Source organism: Rhincodon typus, chromosome 26 (assembly GCF_021869965.1).
Source record: "Rhincodon typus isolate 14 chromosome 26, sRhiTyp1.1, whole genome shotgun sequence".
NCBI lineage: Eukaryota > Metazoa > Chordata > Chondrichthyes > Orectolobiformes > Rhincodontidae > Rhincodon > Rhincodon typus.
In genome coordinates, this window is record NC_063357.1 from 30286028 (window position 1) to 30302274 (window position 16247).

Below are 16247 nucleotides of genomic sequence, written 5' to 3' on the forward strand. Positions count from 1 at the left end.
GTACAGCACGGAAACAGACCCTTCAGTCCAGCTTGTCCATGCCAACCAGATCTAGATACAAGAATAAAGTTAGCTGATATCCCTACGTTTGTTGATAACGATACTAATCAACATCATGTAGGTGAATAAGAAGAGGGAGATTCTTTAGGGAATCTGGAGATAATGAGTCTAGGGTTTGGACAGGAAACAGTTCCTCCTTCTGAGTTGTGCAGTCCCCATCTTTAGTTTATTTTGACCTCCTAATGTTCTTGATCTCTCTCTCTCTCCCGCTCCCCCCCCACCCCGTCAAATGGATGTCCCATACCCCCTCCATTGCTGCAGTTGCTTTTACAAATAATGCTTTCCACTTTTGAGACGAATGTTATTTTTACCTTTAGTAACCATCAAACTGTTTAAATCCCAAGACTAAGCAACATGTAAAATGTCTTTTGCCTCTCCCAATCCTGGAAAATTAACTACTACAAAAATGTAAGAAATAGAAGGAGGAGGCCATTCAGTTCCTCAGACATGTCAAAAAAGTCATGACTGATCTACCACAGGCCTTAACTCCTCTAACATGCCAGCTCTTCATAGCCCTGAACTACTGATGTTACAAAATTCCACCTATTCCTTCCTTAAATACTTTTAAGGATCTTGTCCTCACAGCTCCCTGGAGTTCTCCAGGTGTGGCCTCAACAGAATGCTGTGTGCTTATAACAAGTTATACCTTTTTTTTTTAAACTAAACCCCTTAGCAATAAAGACCAAAATTCCAATTGCCTTCTTAACTACTTTCTGCAACTGCCTGCTAACTTTTTGTATCTCATGTTCGAGAACATCCAGATTCCGCACCCCACCCCCTCCTTCTGATATCTTTCTCTCTTTCCATTTAAGTAACGGTCTGCTTTTCAGTTCTTCCTCCCAATGTGAATGACCCCGCACTTCCTCACTTTTAATTCCATCTGTCAGGTTTTTGCCCACTCACTCAGTCTATCTGTACACCCAAGCAGATTCCTCATGTCCTCATCAGTGGCCAGCATTGTCCTCTTCAGGTGATTTTTGGACCTCTCTCTGTTTTGAGAATCAGTTTGGTATGTGGCTGAAAAGGACCTGTTGCTGATTGGTTCCCCATTCTCCACCCTGTCTGATTCCCCTTTTCACTGAAACCAATGGAAAGGGAGGTCAGGTGAGGTGAGTAATCCTTCCCAAAATAACAACCAGCCCTGAGCTGTTTAGACCGGGGACAATAATCATTTATGACTTTTACTTAATGTGATTTTTTGTTAATTATTGTGTTTAAATGAATGAAAATTCTGACAGAAAACTTCCAGCAGCCACTTGCTGTCAGTCCTTCATTTATCGTAATATCGACTGTGCCAGTTCCACTCAAACTAAGTTCTCTTTTTGGATCAGGTGCACTGAGGGAAAAGAAATGAACATTTTGTTTTCCTGGTTTCTAGGAGGAAGCCTCGCCTGGGATCGTCCAACACTGCATTCACCCGATGGCTCCCAGCTCGCTATGAAGATGGATTTTCACTTCCACTGGGCTGGACTCCAAGCAAACGAATATCAGGAGCCCTTCTGCCACTGGTAACTATTCACACATCAGACAGAAATAAATCTGATTCACTGAAAAACCTACTATCAACTGTCCTGAGCCCCACCTTACCGGGAGCAGGCAGTGGGTGCATTAGTACAGTGTCCTTTCACTTAGCAATAAATCCAATCCAGTCAGATAGGATGAAGCTCGTTTCTCTCTCTTCATCCTTTAGCATTCTTTTACAAGTTGTCTCTGCATCGAGGAAACCCAGTTCCTAGAGGGTACTGCTCCTTAATGCAGTGCAAACTGGCTGCAGGTTTGTAGCCACACTTAGAAAGACTGTTGTATGAAGTGATGCACAAATGAGCTTGAATAAAAAAACAAGTGTATCACCTGTGAATTATCTCTGGACCTGTATATTTAGAAGTTTGGCTAGATTGATTTTAGTGATGAAAGGCTTGTCTTAAGAAGAGACATTGAGTAATTTAGGCCTATATTCACTGAAGTTTGGAAGAATGAGAGGCGATGTATAAGATGCTAAAGTAGATGTTTACCCTTTGTGGGGCAATCTAGAACGAAAGATCATAGTTTTAGGCTAAGAGTTGGCAGATTTAAAAGCAATGAGGAGGAATTAGTTCTCTCAAGTGTCATGAATCTATGGAATTCACTACCCCAGAGTACAGTGGATGCTAAGACACAGTGCAAATTTAAGGAGGAGATGGGCAGATTTTTAATTAGTGATGGGTTAAAGGGTTAGGGAAAGTGGGCAGGAAAATGAAGTTGAGGCCAAAATGAGATCAGCCATGATCGAATAAATGACAAAGCAGGCTCGAAAGGTTGAATTGCCAGTTCCCAGTTCTTATGATTTTTATTACCAGAAAGAATGGTATGTAAGTTATCCGGTTTTATCAATATCCCCTCAGTTGCTAACTTTTCAGCAGAGGGACAGATACGATGATGGTGTGATAATAGATTAACCTTTGTCCTGTTTTCCTGTAATGAATGCTTTCTGCTTCTTCTCCAGGTTCGTGAAGTGTCCAATAAAATCTTGAGAACACGCAATGAAGACGTGGTCAATGATACAAAGGTCACTCACTTGTTTATGCAGTGGGGTCAGTGGATTGATCATGATATGAGTTTAAGCCCTCATTCTGGCAGCATCCAGACCTTCAATGATGGCATTGACTGTGAAACAACTTGTGTTCAAAGAAATCCCTGTTTCCCAATACGGGTGAGAGTTCAGTTCAACTTCATTCTGAAATAGAGTTTTGAGTTTTCGCTCTGATTTCCTGAATAGAATGAAACTAATCCTAGATTATTAATCTAACCAAGTGCTCTTGGACAAAATCATCACACAAACACAAAATGCACACGTGACCAAATTGTATGTTTTTACGGGAATAGTTCGAAGGATTATTTTCATCAGGACAGAGGATGAAATGGCTTAAAAATTTTTGCTTGTATTGTTAAGGAGGCAGATGCTTAATTATATAAACATTAAGGAAATCCCATTTTATTTTTTTCAACATGATGTCTTTGACTCTTCATCATATGTCAAAGCTGGCAGAAGATTATGCAATTGGATTTGAATCAGGAAGGGAGAGCTGTAGGGATCAGTGAAGATTGGTTCGGAGCGAATTATTTCACTTTAGCTGTGCGATCGGGGAGCAGATATGTCTCTTGGCTTCACATTCAGAAAGATGCCTTTTAAAATGTATTGTCTTAGAAACGTAGAAACATTAAAAATGGGCAGACCAGAGGAAGGCTATTTAGCTGTCATATCTGTGCTGTCCAAAAAAAGTTACATTGTGTTATCACACTTTCCAGTTCTATATCTTTCACTTTCAAGTGCATATTCAGACATTTTATTTTAAAAAGTGAGAGTTTTCTGCCTCTACCACACTTTCAGACAGTATGTTCCACATGCCCAATACCGTCCGGGACTGCAGATCTCTCCTCAACTGCTTTCTCATCATAGTTTGTCACTGGTTATTGACCTCTCTGTAAAAGAAAATTGGTCCTTCCTACCCACTCTATCTGGAACCCTCCAAAGATTATTTACTTCAATTAAACCTTCCCTTCTATTCAAAGTAAACCACCTTGTCGTGTGAACCTACTCGCATGATAAGCCAACTGTAGCTCTGGGTCCTAAGGGCAGCTGATGTCTCCTAGCAGACTGATGGAGAGGTGGCGAGACTCTTATTTCTTTATGATGAAGGTTTAATACCTCCTTCAGGCATGGGCACTGAGGTCAGAATTTAAAATTTACAACCTATAATGGTCAGTATACCTTCAGTTTGTAATATATGTCCACCGTATTGAAGATTTGCACCAGAAGAAACTTTCTGAATGTCTGAATTTACTGACTCCAGACAGATTATTTTCTTCCAATTTACTTTCACAATGTGTTCCAAACTTAGGGGTCAGTTAAATCATTTGTCTGGTTTTTGAAGCAAATTAGTACCAACAATGTGAATTCAATTGTCAAGCTAACAACCATGAACGTCCCCCCTTTCAATAAGCTGTGGGACTCTCGTGTTAAACTCACTACCAGTCATCTCTCTCTATTAAGAGAACAGTCCTGTGTTCCTCTCAGACTATTTACCTTTTTACTTTTCCTCCTAAATCAATTTATTGTCTAACCAGCCAATCTGCTGAGCCCTACTCCCCTTTCTATTCGTCTATATGTGTTTATAAACTAACTATGTCTGACAGAATTCTGCATCTTTCCTGACAGATCCCTCGAGGTGACACAAGAATCAGGGACAGGAGTACATGTTTGCCGTTCTTCCGGTCAGCTCCTGCGTGTGGCAGTGGTGAGCTGGGCTCATTGTTTGGAGATGTCAACACTCGTCAGCAGATCAACGTACTTACTGCTTTCATTGATGTTAATGAAGTCTATGGCAGTACAGACTGTCTGGCCAACAAACTCAGAAACCTCACTAATGAACTTGGCCTGTTGGCTGTCAATGAGGAATTCTCTGACAATGGACGAGAATATTTACCATTTAACACCATTTCAAGCAACCTTTGTGGAAGTATGGGGGAAAGTTGTTTCACCAGTGAGAACTCAACTCCGTGTTTTATAGCTGGTGAGTAACAGCTGGATTAAGAAATCCTGTCTCAAGTAACTTTTGTATGGGGCATTCCTTTTACATGCACAGCTCCAGCCTTACAATCGTTTAACACATATTGCAAGAATTTACACCGAACGATGTCAGGCAATATTGATGTAAAAATTGGTTGACTAGCTAGAAATGAACACCAAAGCTTCCAATTTGGTGCTTGTGTGCACTTTCTGAGCTGGAAGAACATCAGTCACCATATTGATCAAGATGCAGGTAGAGGCATCAATTTCCAGGATACGTCCCCAAAGTTCCACAGTGGTTCTGCCATGGTCGTCTCTGTTCTTAGCTATGTATCAGGAGCCTGTATAGAGTTTCAGAAACATCCGCTGCATGAGAGTTCTTCAAGTGATTAAGAAGTCAGCCAATCTGATTGCAGAGTACGTGAACATTGAGGAATCAGAAATTGCCTCAGTTAGATCTTGATAAGGCAGGTAATCTGGAGTGGATCTTGGGCAGGGCCAGGAGTGCCGTTGGCAGCAGCCACATTCCCATTCCTCTTTGCTATGCATTAACACCGTAGCACTTAGCTGCAGATTACACAGGGATAACCAAAACGTCTGGGTTCAAATCCCAAAGGCCCTGGATGTGTGTCATAATGTTTGTACATGTTGATTAAAAATAACTCTGCTTGATTCTTCACTGCTTTGGTCTGAAGACAGACATTTGACATCCCCTTTTGTATATTTAAAGAATCTAGTGTCAGTATTAGGGTAATATCAGGAGAACATTTACAGATTCCAAGCCAATCTGGTATCAAGCATGTTCTGACGCTGTTAGGACCTGTGTTTGATGCTTTTGACATGAATGCTGTGACCATGTTTTACACCAAGGAAATAGGGTGTAAAGATCAAACATCAGTTCTACATTCCTCTGAGGTACATCCAGTCTCAACCCCACAGCAGGGTTCCTGAGTGCAATGATAGCAGCGTAAAGAGATGTGTGCTGAAGCAGCTTGTTGTGGAGAATGAAATGTACGCTAAGGAAAAGGAAGGAATGACACCTAACTACAATAAAAACAGGGAAGATGGCTCTTAACTGAAGGAAAGAGAGGGAAAGATTTCTAACTGAGGATTTCTAGGCATTGTGTTTGGTATTGAACTTGAGTAAGCCACATCATAAAACAAATGCAGTGACCCACCTTAAACATTGCTAAGGATGATTCATGTTGTTATATTGAATGGGTAGCACCATCTGGTTTTTAAAATAGGATGTACAACACTCTCTGAGCTTCATTCTTGTGCTTCCCCAAATCCCTGGATCTCCTTATCCTACTGCAGCACCTAATCCATACTCAAGTACCTGTTCTGTTGGATATTTCTCTACGTCTCTGTCTCCTTCATTAACAAGACAATGGTAAACCCAACACTGGATCCTGTTCACAGGGGATGTACGTGTCAATGAACAACTGGGGGTGTTAACCTTCCACACGGTATTTCTCCGGGAACACAATCGTTTAGCAAGAGAATTGAAGAGGTTGAACCCTCACTGGAGCGGAGATACAACTTATCAGGAAGCGAGAAAAATCCTGGGAGCTTTTCAACAGGTACAGAGAAAATGTCATGGAAAATGCGACTCACTAACTAAATTCCAAATCCCTTCACAGCAAGTTGTGGGACTGAATTTAAAAATTTGTGCTGAATAGCAGACACTATTTTTATTTTTAAAACCTAACCTTCAGAAAGTGAGAGATAGTAGGAACTGCAGATGCTGGAGAATCTGAGATAACAAGAAAAAAAAAGGGTCTAGGCCCAAAACGTCAGCCTTCCTGTTCCTCTGATGCTGCTTGGCCTGCTGTGTTCATCCAGCTCTACACTTTCTTCAGAAAGTGATCTTGTTTCCATCTCCAGGGTTGAACTCAATGTGATATTAGCCCTATACCATGTGGACAAGTATTTGTATCCTTAAGGAAGGACTGTAATGCTGTTGTGCCCATTTTAACCACATCCTGGTCTAACTCAGTCCTGAAGAGTATGGTTACCTAAACATAGGTGGAAGGCAAGGAAAGCATTCAAGAAGGAAGATTTATGAAATCAATAATATAAACCAAAGAACTCCAGATGCTGGAGATCTGAAACACAAACAGAAATTGCTGGTGAAACTCAGCAGCTCTGGCAGCATCTGTCGGGGGGGAAGGAAAGTCAACATTTTGACTGAGTTCTAATGAAGAGTCACTGAACTCAAAACGTTAACTCTGCTTTCTTCCCACAGATGCTGCCAGAGCTGCTGAGTTTTACCAGCAATTTCTGATTTTGATTCGTGAAGTTAAGTTTGTTTGTGTTGAGGAAAGAAGACTGCTCCACCCGACCTTTTATGATAGTTATGAATGGAACTGACAAAACTCAGCTGAGCAAGTTGCTCATCTTGTGGGAATGTTGAAATCTTAGGAGATGTTTCTAAAACGCGAAGAGAGTAAGAACGAAAGCTGTGAGAAGTAGTCAGTGAGGTTTGAGTTAAAATTCCCAAGGAAAGAACATAAAGTGGACAATGGGGTGGCCCTGCCCCTTGTGTTCAGGCGGTGGGTCGGCCCTGTGCCCCCCACACCCCCATGTTCAGGCAGTGGGTCGGCCCTGATCTGGGGTCACATAGCCTGTAATATTCAGACGATTCCTTCTTACTGAAGTAAGTGTTTACCCGAATGAGACTCATTCACAGGAAAATCTTGCAGTAAAGGCCAATTTGCAGTTGTTCTCACTCGCAAACCTCAGCAGTGGTGAAAACACAAATCATTCTCTCTGTGCCAGAGCAGTAACCAGTTAATATCCAGTGACAAACAGATTGCTAACACTCTTATTGATCCATTTTAAATGTATTATTTTTACCTCTCATTATATCAATCTTTTCTCATTATCTTGTTTCTCACAACTATAGATAATAAACCACAGAGACTATGTTCCTCTGGTAATTGGAGAGGAGGCAACACAGAAATTTCTCCCACCTTACGAAGGCTACGATGAATCTATCGATCCCGGTATTGCCAACGTTTTCGCAACAGCAGCTTTCCGTTTCGGACATCTCAGTATTCAGCCAAAGCTATTCCGTCTCAATGAAAACTTCCAGGAACACCCACAATTCAAAAGCATTGACCTGCACCAGGCTTTCTTCACTCCCTGGAGACTGATCAGGGAAGGTAGGTAACAGCCTTTAATATGACGGCAGCAATCTCATCCTGAGACATTGCAGTGAGACTGAGAGCAGCCTTCCACTGGGCAAATAGTTTTGTGTTTCTTTTCGAGCTGAATACTTTTTCCTTGCTGTGTCTGCCTCAGCAGTAGTGCGGAACAGCGCACCCAGAGTAAACTGTTGCTTTCCAGGTTATTAATTTGGGGACAGATATTCTCATAGGCACAGCCTAAAGGCAGCTGCTGCAGAAATGGAGCTGGTAAAAGGGAGAGGCAAATATCCACCAGGTACAGCCTCAGCCTTGGGTCCACCTAACCGCTCACCTCCCAGAGGGTCCCAAGATCATCATAGGTTGAGGTTTCTTTTGTCGGCCCCACATCACTGTACACCTTCACAGCGTGGTGGCTCAGTGGCTAGCACTGCTGCCTCGCAGTGCCAGGGACCCAGATTTGATTCCAGCCCTAAGCGATTGTCTGTGTGGAGTTTGCACATTCTCCCCATGTCATTGTGGGTTTCCTCTGGGTGCTTCAGTTTCCTCCCGCATTCCAAAGATGTGCAGGTTAAATGGATTGGCCATGCTAAATTACCAATAGTGTCCAGGGATATGCAGACTGGGTAGATTAGCCACAGCAAATGCAGGGTTACAGGGATGGTGTGGGTCTAGTTGGTCTTCAGAGGGGCAGTGTGGACTCGATGGACCAAATAGCCTGCTTCCACACTGCAGGGATTCTATGATTCCCATTCATACTGGTCCCAGTACTGTGTTTCCCCTGGTGCAGCAGTTCTGAGGAAAAATTACAGAAGTTGCGACTGTTTACAATGGAGAGGAGATTTGATAGATGTTTTCAAAATCATAAGGAAAAACCTTTATTCTCGGTTTCTTTAGCCTGCCCCTGCACATCTTCCTCTCTGCACAGGTCCCAGATCCCCCAATGTCCTTCCAATTGGGTTTTGAGAAGGCTGAGGAATAAGGAGGTCCTGGAGGCTTTCTGCTGAAGCAAACCTCAGAAAAATCAAACTCTTGGTGTCATTTAGTTGACCGTGATTAAGATCACGCTGACACTGGTGTAGCAGTTATGCACTCTGGCAAATCAAGTGGATCCCCAGATCAACCATTTCAAGGCCTAGTGGATGTGAGCAACAAACACTGCTCAAGTACAATCTACCTTACTTCAGAAATCTGTTCAGAAACCGCTTTACCATCCACCATGTATATATGTTAGAGAACTTGGTCTTCTGCCTCATTCATTCGGGGAAATTTTGGTTGCTGGCTCTAAAATGGGGAAAATTTCTGGTAGGAAACAATTCCACTAATAAATGGACCTGAATTTTCTTTAAAAGAAAAGGATCCATTATTCGACAAATTGGCAAGCAAAATGTGCCAAAAAAAACTTTTTGTTACCCAAACTCAACCCTGAGAAATAAATGCCAATTTTTCCTTCCCATGACCTCAGTATCATCCAAATCTGGCCCCTGGATTAGATATGCCATTAGATATGCCTCCTGTGTCCCTCCTGGGATTCCATTGTTCCTGTGCTTTTTGGAAAAGGATGATATAGATATAAAGAAGGAAAAGAGAGGGCAGGAGGCAACACCTAAACTATAAGTAAATATGCCACAGCTTCTACAGAGAACAGAGGACCTATCCTAGGTGTTGGTCTTCCTTCTACACTATTCATATCAATTGGTGGACCTTGACTTACAGCCTCTGTCCACCAGTGGTTCTGTGCTGTCTATGGCTACGAAGGTTGTAGTTTTCAATTGTTCAATTGTCAGGTATTTGATTGTGTATTTTGCTTGACTCTTCACTGTTCTCGGAGCTGTTAGTCAAGCATGGTGGGCGATCTCAGATAAACTCATCAGTTCACCAAATCATGTCCAGCTCCAGAGCAGAAGAGTGATGTGGTTTAAAGGAGATTGACTATGCAAAGATGGAAGCCATTACTACACATTGGGGAATGAATGTTGGCAGTTAAACCTGCCTGTGATAAATTGGTTTCTCCACACTGTTCTTTCAGTGTCAAGCTCAACAATCACTGGATGTGAAGGACTACTGATTTTCAATTTCGGAGAACTCCACCTAATACTCCAAGTGACGTCATAGCAAGGCCCTATACAATTGTAGAAAGACGTACGATAATACCACTAAGCCATCGCCTCCCCTCATTTATTTCAACACAATGTTTTTTGCCCACCAGCCAGTTCCCTATCTGTGCCAGTGCGCTACTCCAGTCCCATATACTTTAATTTTACATGCTAATCTCTTATGAAGGACCTTATCAAAAGCCTTCTGAAAGTCCGATCAAACCACATCACTTGCTCCCCCTTATTGACTCTATCAGTTATGTCCTCAAAATTCCGGTAGACTTTGTCAAGCATAATTTTCCATTCATGAATTCATACCGACTCTGTCCAATCCTGTCACTGTTTTCCAAGTGCTCTGCTGTTAAATCTCTGAGAATGGACTGTAGCATTTTCCCTCCTACCGATATCAGGCTAACTGTTCCATAATTCTGTTCCTCCCTACCAACTTTTTTAAGTAGTCGGCTACATTACCTACCCTCCAATCAATAGGAACTGTTCCAGAGACTGTATAATTTTGAAAGATGATCACAACTCTAATCCATGGATCTTCGACATCAACAACCTTCATATCTCAAAGTCTATTACAGAAAAGGACACTGAGTTTTAACGAAAGGCTTGAATTACATATGTTTTTGCTTGTGATTATTTAATTTAAAGCAAGATCTTTTAGTTTTACAAGAGAAAAAAGATGAAGTGTCAGAATTTGATTGTACACTGCTTCTTGTTCTCTTGGTTATTAGTCAAGCCTGGTTGTGGTGACTGAGAGAGAGAAACCAAACTGAACGAAGCAACTGGAAGCTTCTGACACAGACATTTTAGAAACATTTGGGGAAAAAAATCAATCCTGTTCAGGGACAGAAACTGATTGATTGTATGTCACCTCTTCCTATTCCAAGGCATAAAACACCCAGAAGTGTGAAGACAACACTTGAATTTTATGCATTTAATTGTTCTGAAGTAGCAGTTAGTGACAGTAGTTACATTGGTTGGTTAGCAGTTGCCTTAGAAATGTCGTGAATGCACTGGCCAGGCATGGCTTGGAGTTAATGGAATTCTTAGAGATCCAGCACAGCAGACAGACACCAAATGTGGATGATTGCCCACAAAGGGAGGATGTGAATAATATGGTTTTGTCATCATGAAGGCCGTAGTCTGAAAGCTCTCATCACTTCCTTCAACATGCAGAGATTTCATTACCCTAGTGACCAAGTAATTATTAAAAATAGGTGATAACAATGTGTCCAATTTTGGCATTCAAGCGATGCAATTTTTCCTCAGACTGTATTGCACAGGCAGAGACAGGAGAAGATGATTGACAGAAGATCAGGAGAATCACTTTCACCGTGGCTGATGAATTTGTCCCAGAATTTACATTCAGGTGTTGATAAGATGATGCAAATGAACAGATATTCCAGTCAGTCATTTAAATATCAAAGTCAGATAAATATAAGACATACTGTTAACACTTAAAACAAATCCTGCACCTTTTGGTTTGGATGTCAACCCTTGGGATATCAACCCATCTTTTTTACATTTCTTACCTTAAGGATTTGGATTAAAATCCTCTTATTTCAGCAGAGTTCAGAAGCTTGTCACTTGCTCTGTGTATAATGTGGTCACTACTATGGCTGCCTTCAGCATGTTATCTGAATGTTAACAAGTATCACACCCTGCCCCTCGAGCCTGACTGAACCTGTCAGGTCACCATCTTCATGGAACACAACAATTATATCTGTCGCTACAATACAAACAAAATATTCTGACTGCTGGAAATTGGAAAGAAAATCAAAAAATGCTGCAAGTATTCAGCTGATCTGGCAGCACATGTGAAGAGAGAAACTAGTGAATGAATATTTTGTTTTTCTCTCTCCACAGATGCTGCCTGACCTGTTGAGTATTTCCACAATGTTCTGGGTTTTTTTTTACAAACTCTTGTTGTTATTGGGTTGGGTTGGGTTCTGTGCCTGAATATGACTCTGATCTGCTTTGTTTGTATTGTTATAATTCTTGAGCATCACTCATTCATCAATGACTCACTTCTCCCTGTAGACAAGGAAAGGATTCCATTCTACCTTTACTTGTGGAGAACCTTTTATCTCCATTCTGTTCAACTATAAGTTATTGAGAACGTTCAGCGCAATCAGAATTCAAGAGATTACTCCGAGTGAAATCCTACACTTTTCTCCTCAGATTTATTCCAGATATTGATGCAGGATGATTCCTGATAACAGTTATATTTTAAGCAATGAACAGCAGTCTGCCCACTGTCTTATTGCTGTCACAAGGAACAGCTGTCTATCATTGCCATTTACCCTTGTGTCATTGTTGGTTTAGGGACTCCAATCTGATGGGTAAAAGAATTCATGCTTTGGGTTTTGTTTCAATGATGCTTTTGTTGGGTTATAATCATTGTCACAGATATTCCTGTTTCACTCAGTTGGAAATATTTAACCTCCAGCATCAGTCATTGTACCATTAGCTGCAGGCCAAAGAGTATGTTGTCAAACTGGGAAATGGATGAAGAGGTCTTGTTTTACTCTGTGCTGTGTGTGTCTGTGTGTATTAGGTGGAGTCGATCCCCTCATGCGGGGATTGTTGGGCAGACCGGCCAAACTGCAGAAACAGGACAAGATGTTACCAGACGAACTGCGGGAGAAACTGTTTGAACTGACCGCTCATTTAGGCATGGACCTGGGTGCTCTGAACATGCAGCGTTCCCGGGATCATGGGATCCCAGGTAAGTGGAAAGCAAACACTGGGGAGAGAAAAGCAAACACTGGGTAGAGTTTGACTCTGAAAACCAAATTTGTGAAAATGTGAGTTAATACAAGAATTTCAATGTCCAGAGCCACATTATCAAGAAGCCAGCAGGAACATATTGGTTACAGTCACTGAGAAAAACTGATTTCCCTCAGCACTGATTGGGAATGATATGGAAAGGCTGATGTAAATACCGGTGTCCAGTGCAGGGTAGCAGTGGGCAGGCACAGCGTGAGGAACTGAGCAACAGTCTGTGGGATCAACTTGCAAATGGCAGAGACTGAGGAAATGGGATCAGAATCACACCTCTGGGTATCTTACCTGCTGTTGTAGGTTATATGTCTGAGATATCACAATAATTCCCTTTGAATAATGAAGGGGATTATTTACCAGGACAGATTTAGTTAGGAGACTTTATCAGAGGGATTATCATCAGGACAATATTGACTGAGGAGTGTCTTTTTTAACAATAAAGATACATTAAGGCTATTTACTGGCCAATATTTACCAGTGAGTACTTGGAGGTAATATTTGCCAAAAACTATCAGCCATGAAATATTTACAAGATGCTATTTATTGACGAGTATTTACCAGAGATTATTTGCTGGAATTCATGCTGGGAATTCTGTAAAGCAATAGATATAGGAGACTAATACATGGAGATATGTTCTCATTGTAAGGAATTGGGAAAGCAACGACCTAGTGGTGTTATCGCTAGACTATTAATCCAGAAACTCTGCTGATGTTCTGGGGACCCAGGTTCAAATCCTCCCAAGGGAGATGGTGGAATTTCAATTCTGGAAATGTCTGGAATTAAGAATCTACTGATGGCATGAAATCATTGTCTTTTGTCTGGGGAAAAAAAATGCATCTGGCTCACAAATGCCCCTGGTTTAGCCTATGTGTGACTCCAGACTTTCAACAATGTGGTTGACTCTCAGCTGCCCTCTGAAAATGATCCTGATGAAGGGTGTAAACCTGAATCATTGACTTTCCTGCTCCTCTGATGCTGCCTGACCTGCTGTGTTCCTCCAGCTCTATACTGTATTTGAAGGCAATGGCTCAGTAATATTATCACTGGATTGTTAATCCAGAAACCCAGATAATGTTCTGGAGACCTGGGTTTGAATCCCGCCATGGCAGATGGTGGAATTTGAATTCAATAAATATCTGGAATTAAGAGTCTAATGATAACTGTGAATCCATTGTCAATGGTCGGAAAAACCCATCTGGTTCACTTAATACCCTTTAGGGAAGGAAACTGCCATCATTACCTGGTCTGGCCTACATGTGACTCCAGAACCACAGCAATGTGGGTAACTCTTAACTCCCCTCTGGACAATTAGGAATGGGCAGTAAATGCTGCCTAGCCAGTGATGCCCTCATCCCATGGATGAACAAAGAAAGAAAAAAACTTTATTGACTGCCCTCTGAAATAGTCCACTACCTTCTCAAGGCCAACTAGGGATGGGCAATAAGTATTGGTCAGCTGGTGACGCCCAAGTACCACAAATGAATAGACAAAAATAAGTTGTCCTGTTTCTCTTTTTGTGTGGCTGCTAGGTAGCTGACTTCGAGCTCTCAGGACTAAGCTATTCTTTACCTGCAATGCAGGGGTGACTAGGGGATAGTTTTTCAACTGTGGCCCTCACAGCATGTTAACACTCAAAGACAGGCTGGTACACATGACAATGTTCAGACCACTCCAGCAGAGTTGAAACTGACTTTGTAACCTCTATTCTTGTGCATTCTTCAAAGGAAAAAACCCAATGTGTGTCTACAGTTTGGCACGTAATTTGCAGAAGTGGCTTGTTAATGGGCAGGTATTCTCAGCCCTTTATTGCCTTTATAGTTACAAGAGGTCACAGTACAGATGAAGTTTCGTTCACATCTTTAGATGCATCGTCCCATCAGTCCCACCCATGCCTTTGGCCAGCTGACCAACATTTATTGCCCGTCCCTAGTTGGCCTTGAGAAGGTGGTAGACCATTTTAGAGGGCAGTTGAGAGTCAACCACATTGTTATGGGTCTGGAGGCCAGGCCAGGTGAATGTACACCTGCACTTATTTTGATTTTTGCAGCAATCCTCTTTTTTTTAAAAAAAAAGAATTTGGAATTAAAGACTAAAAATGTCCATAATATTTTGGGGTTCTAATCCATTATTGTAATTGTGTTTACTAGGGATTCACTCTAGTTGAATAATTTATGGGTGAATATTTGACAAGATTGATTTATTTACAAGAGAATATTTTTGAAATAGATTTTATGGAAGAATATTTAGCATTAATTATTTTAGAGGTGCACATACCAAGAAATGGTTAGAAGAATGTTTACCAGGAAATATTTGCAGCATTTCAGGATGTCCTAAATTCCCAAATGTCCCAAAAGCAATGAGTTACTTTTGAACTGTAGTGACTGTTGGACTCTAGGAATCATTCTTAGCAAAAAGGAAGATGGCTGTGATTGTTGGACTCAAGCATCTCAGGAAGTGCAAAGTCTTGTAATTGCACCAACTCTCCCAGCTGAGTCCTTAGTCTCAGGCAGTACCACTAGATGGACACATGAGACAGCATCCATTCAAATCCACAAACCCATTATTAATGAGTTATGGTGAGACATAACAGGAAGAGTACCTCCAGAACATTCTACAAATCTCCACTCAGTTGGCTTCAGGAAGGCATTGCAGTTATCTGATAGTTAGCTGGCCAAAGTTGGGTGTGGGTCTGATGGGACGATGCATCTGAAGATGTGAATGAAACTTCAGTCTGCACTGTGACCTCTTGTAACTATAAAGGCAATGAGGTACTGAGAATACCTGCTCATCACCAAATCTTTGAATCTCAGTATTTATGTAGCGATAAAACAAAGTTTATTGAGCACTTTCTTTTTCTAGCATAACATATAATAGCTAACAGGTGTTTTTATGTTTCACGCTCTCTGAATTTCATAGGTTACAGTGCTTGGCGGAGATTCTGTGGCCTTTCAGTTCCCAGGTATTCCAGTCAGCTTGCTCGTATCCTCAACAACTATAATTTAGCAAGGAGACTCATCAGCTTGTATAGAACTGCACAAAATATTGACGTGTGGTTGGGGGCAATCTCTGAACCCTTCGTAAAAGGTGGCAGAGTAGGCCCTTTGTTGGCCTGTTTAATAGGACAACAATTCAAGAACCTGAGAGATGGAGACAGGTAAGGAACAATAGTAGTAGCAAAAAAAAAATTAAAAGCTTTGTTATTCATTGAGCTGAGGGTTTACATTTCACAATAAAGGCACTACTGATCAGAGATACTAACTACCAGCCTGGGTAGTTATAGGCTCAGTCATTAATTGTGTTGTTGAGTAAGGCAGGTAGAGGTTGTGCTGAAAAATTGTCAATTGCCTCTTCTTGTCCATGAATGTGCCGTTTAACATCCTACTGGAAACCCACCAGACCATGAAGACCCCAAATAGCCTCAACCACTCAGTCCCCTGAGGAAATGTAAGAGTTAAAAACACATAAAACAACTTTAAAGTAAATAGCTGAGCCTGAGTTCATTGGCAAGGTGAAACGAATCGTAACACAATAAGAGTTAGAAGGAACGACCAATGCTGGAGTCTGAGATAACCAGGTGTTGAGCTGGATGAACACCGCAGGCC

At 41.5% G+C, this 16247-nt stretch overlaps 1 protein-coding gene across 1 annotated transcript in view; it reads left to right on the forward strand.

Moving 5' to 3' along the window:
- Positions 1-16247, forward strand: part of LOC109926723 (eosinophil peroxidase-like) — a 93352-nt gene that overhangs the window by 68676 nt on the left and 8429 nt on the right. Inside the window, exons 6-12 of the mRNA XM_048612473.1 lie at positions 1439-1568; positions 2543-2749; positions 4256-4610; positions 6029-6189; positions 7515-7773; positions 12418-12588; positions 15562-15799. Of these exons, the coding sequence (XP_048468430.1) occupies positions 1439-1568; positions 2543-2749; positions 4256-4610; positions 6029-6189; positions 7515-7773; positions 12418-12588; positions 15562-15799 (1521 nt within the window). The remainder of the gene's footprint in view (positions 1-1438; positions 1569-2542; positions 2750-4255; positions 4611-6028; positions 6190-7514; positions 7774-12417; positions 12589-15561; positions 15800-16247) is intronic.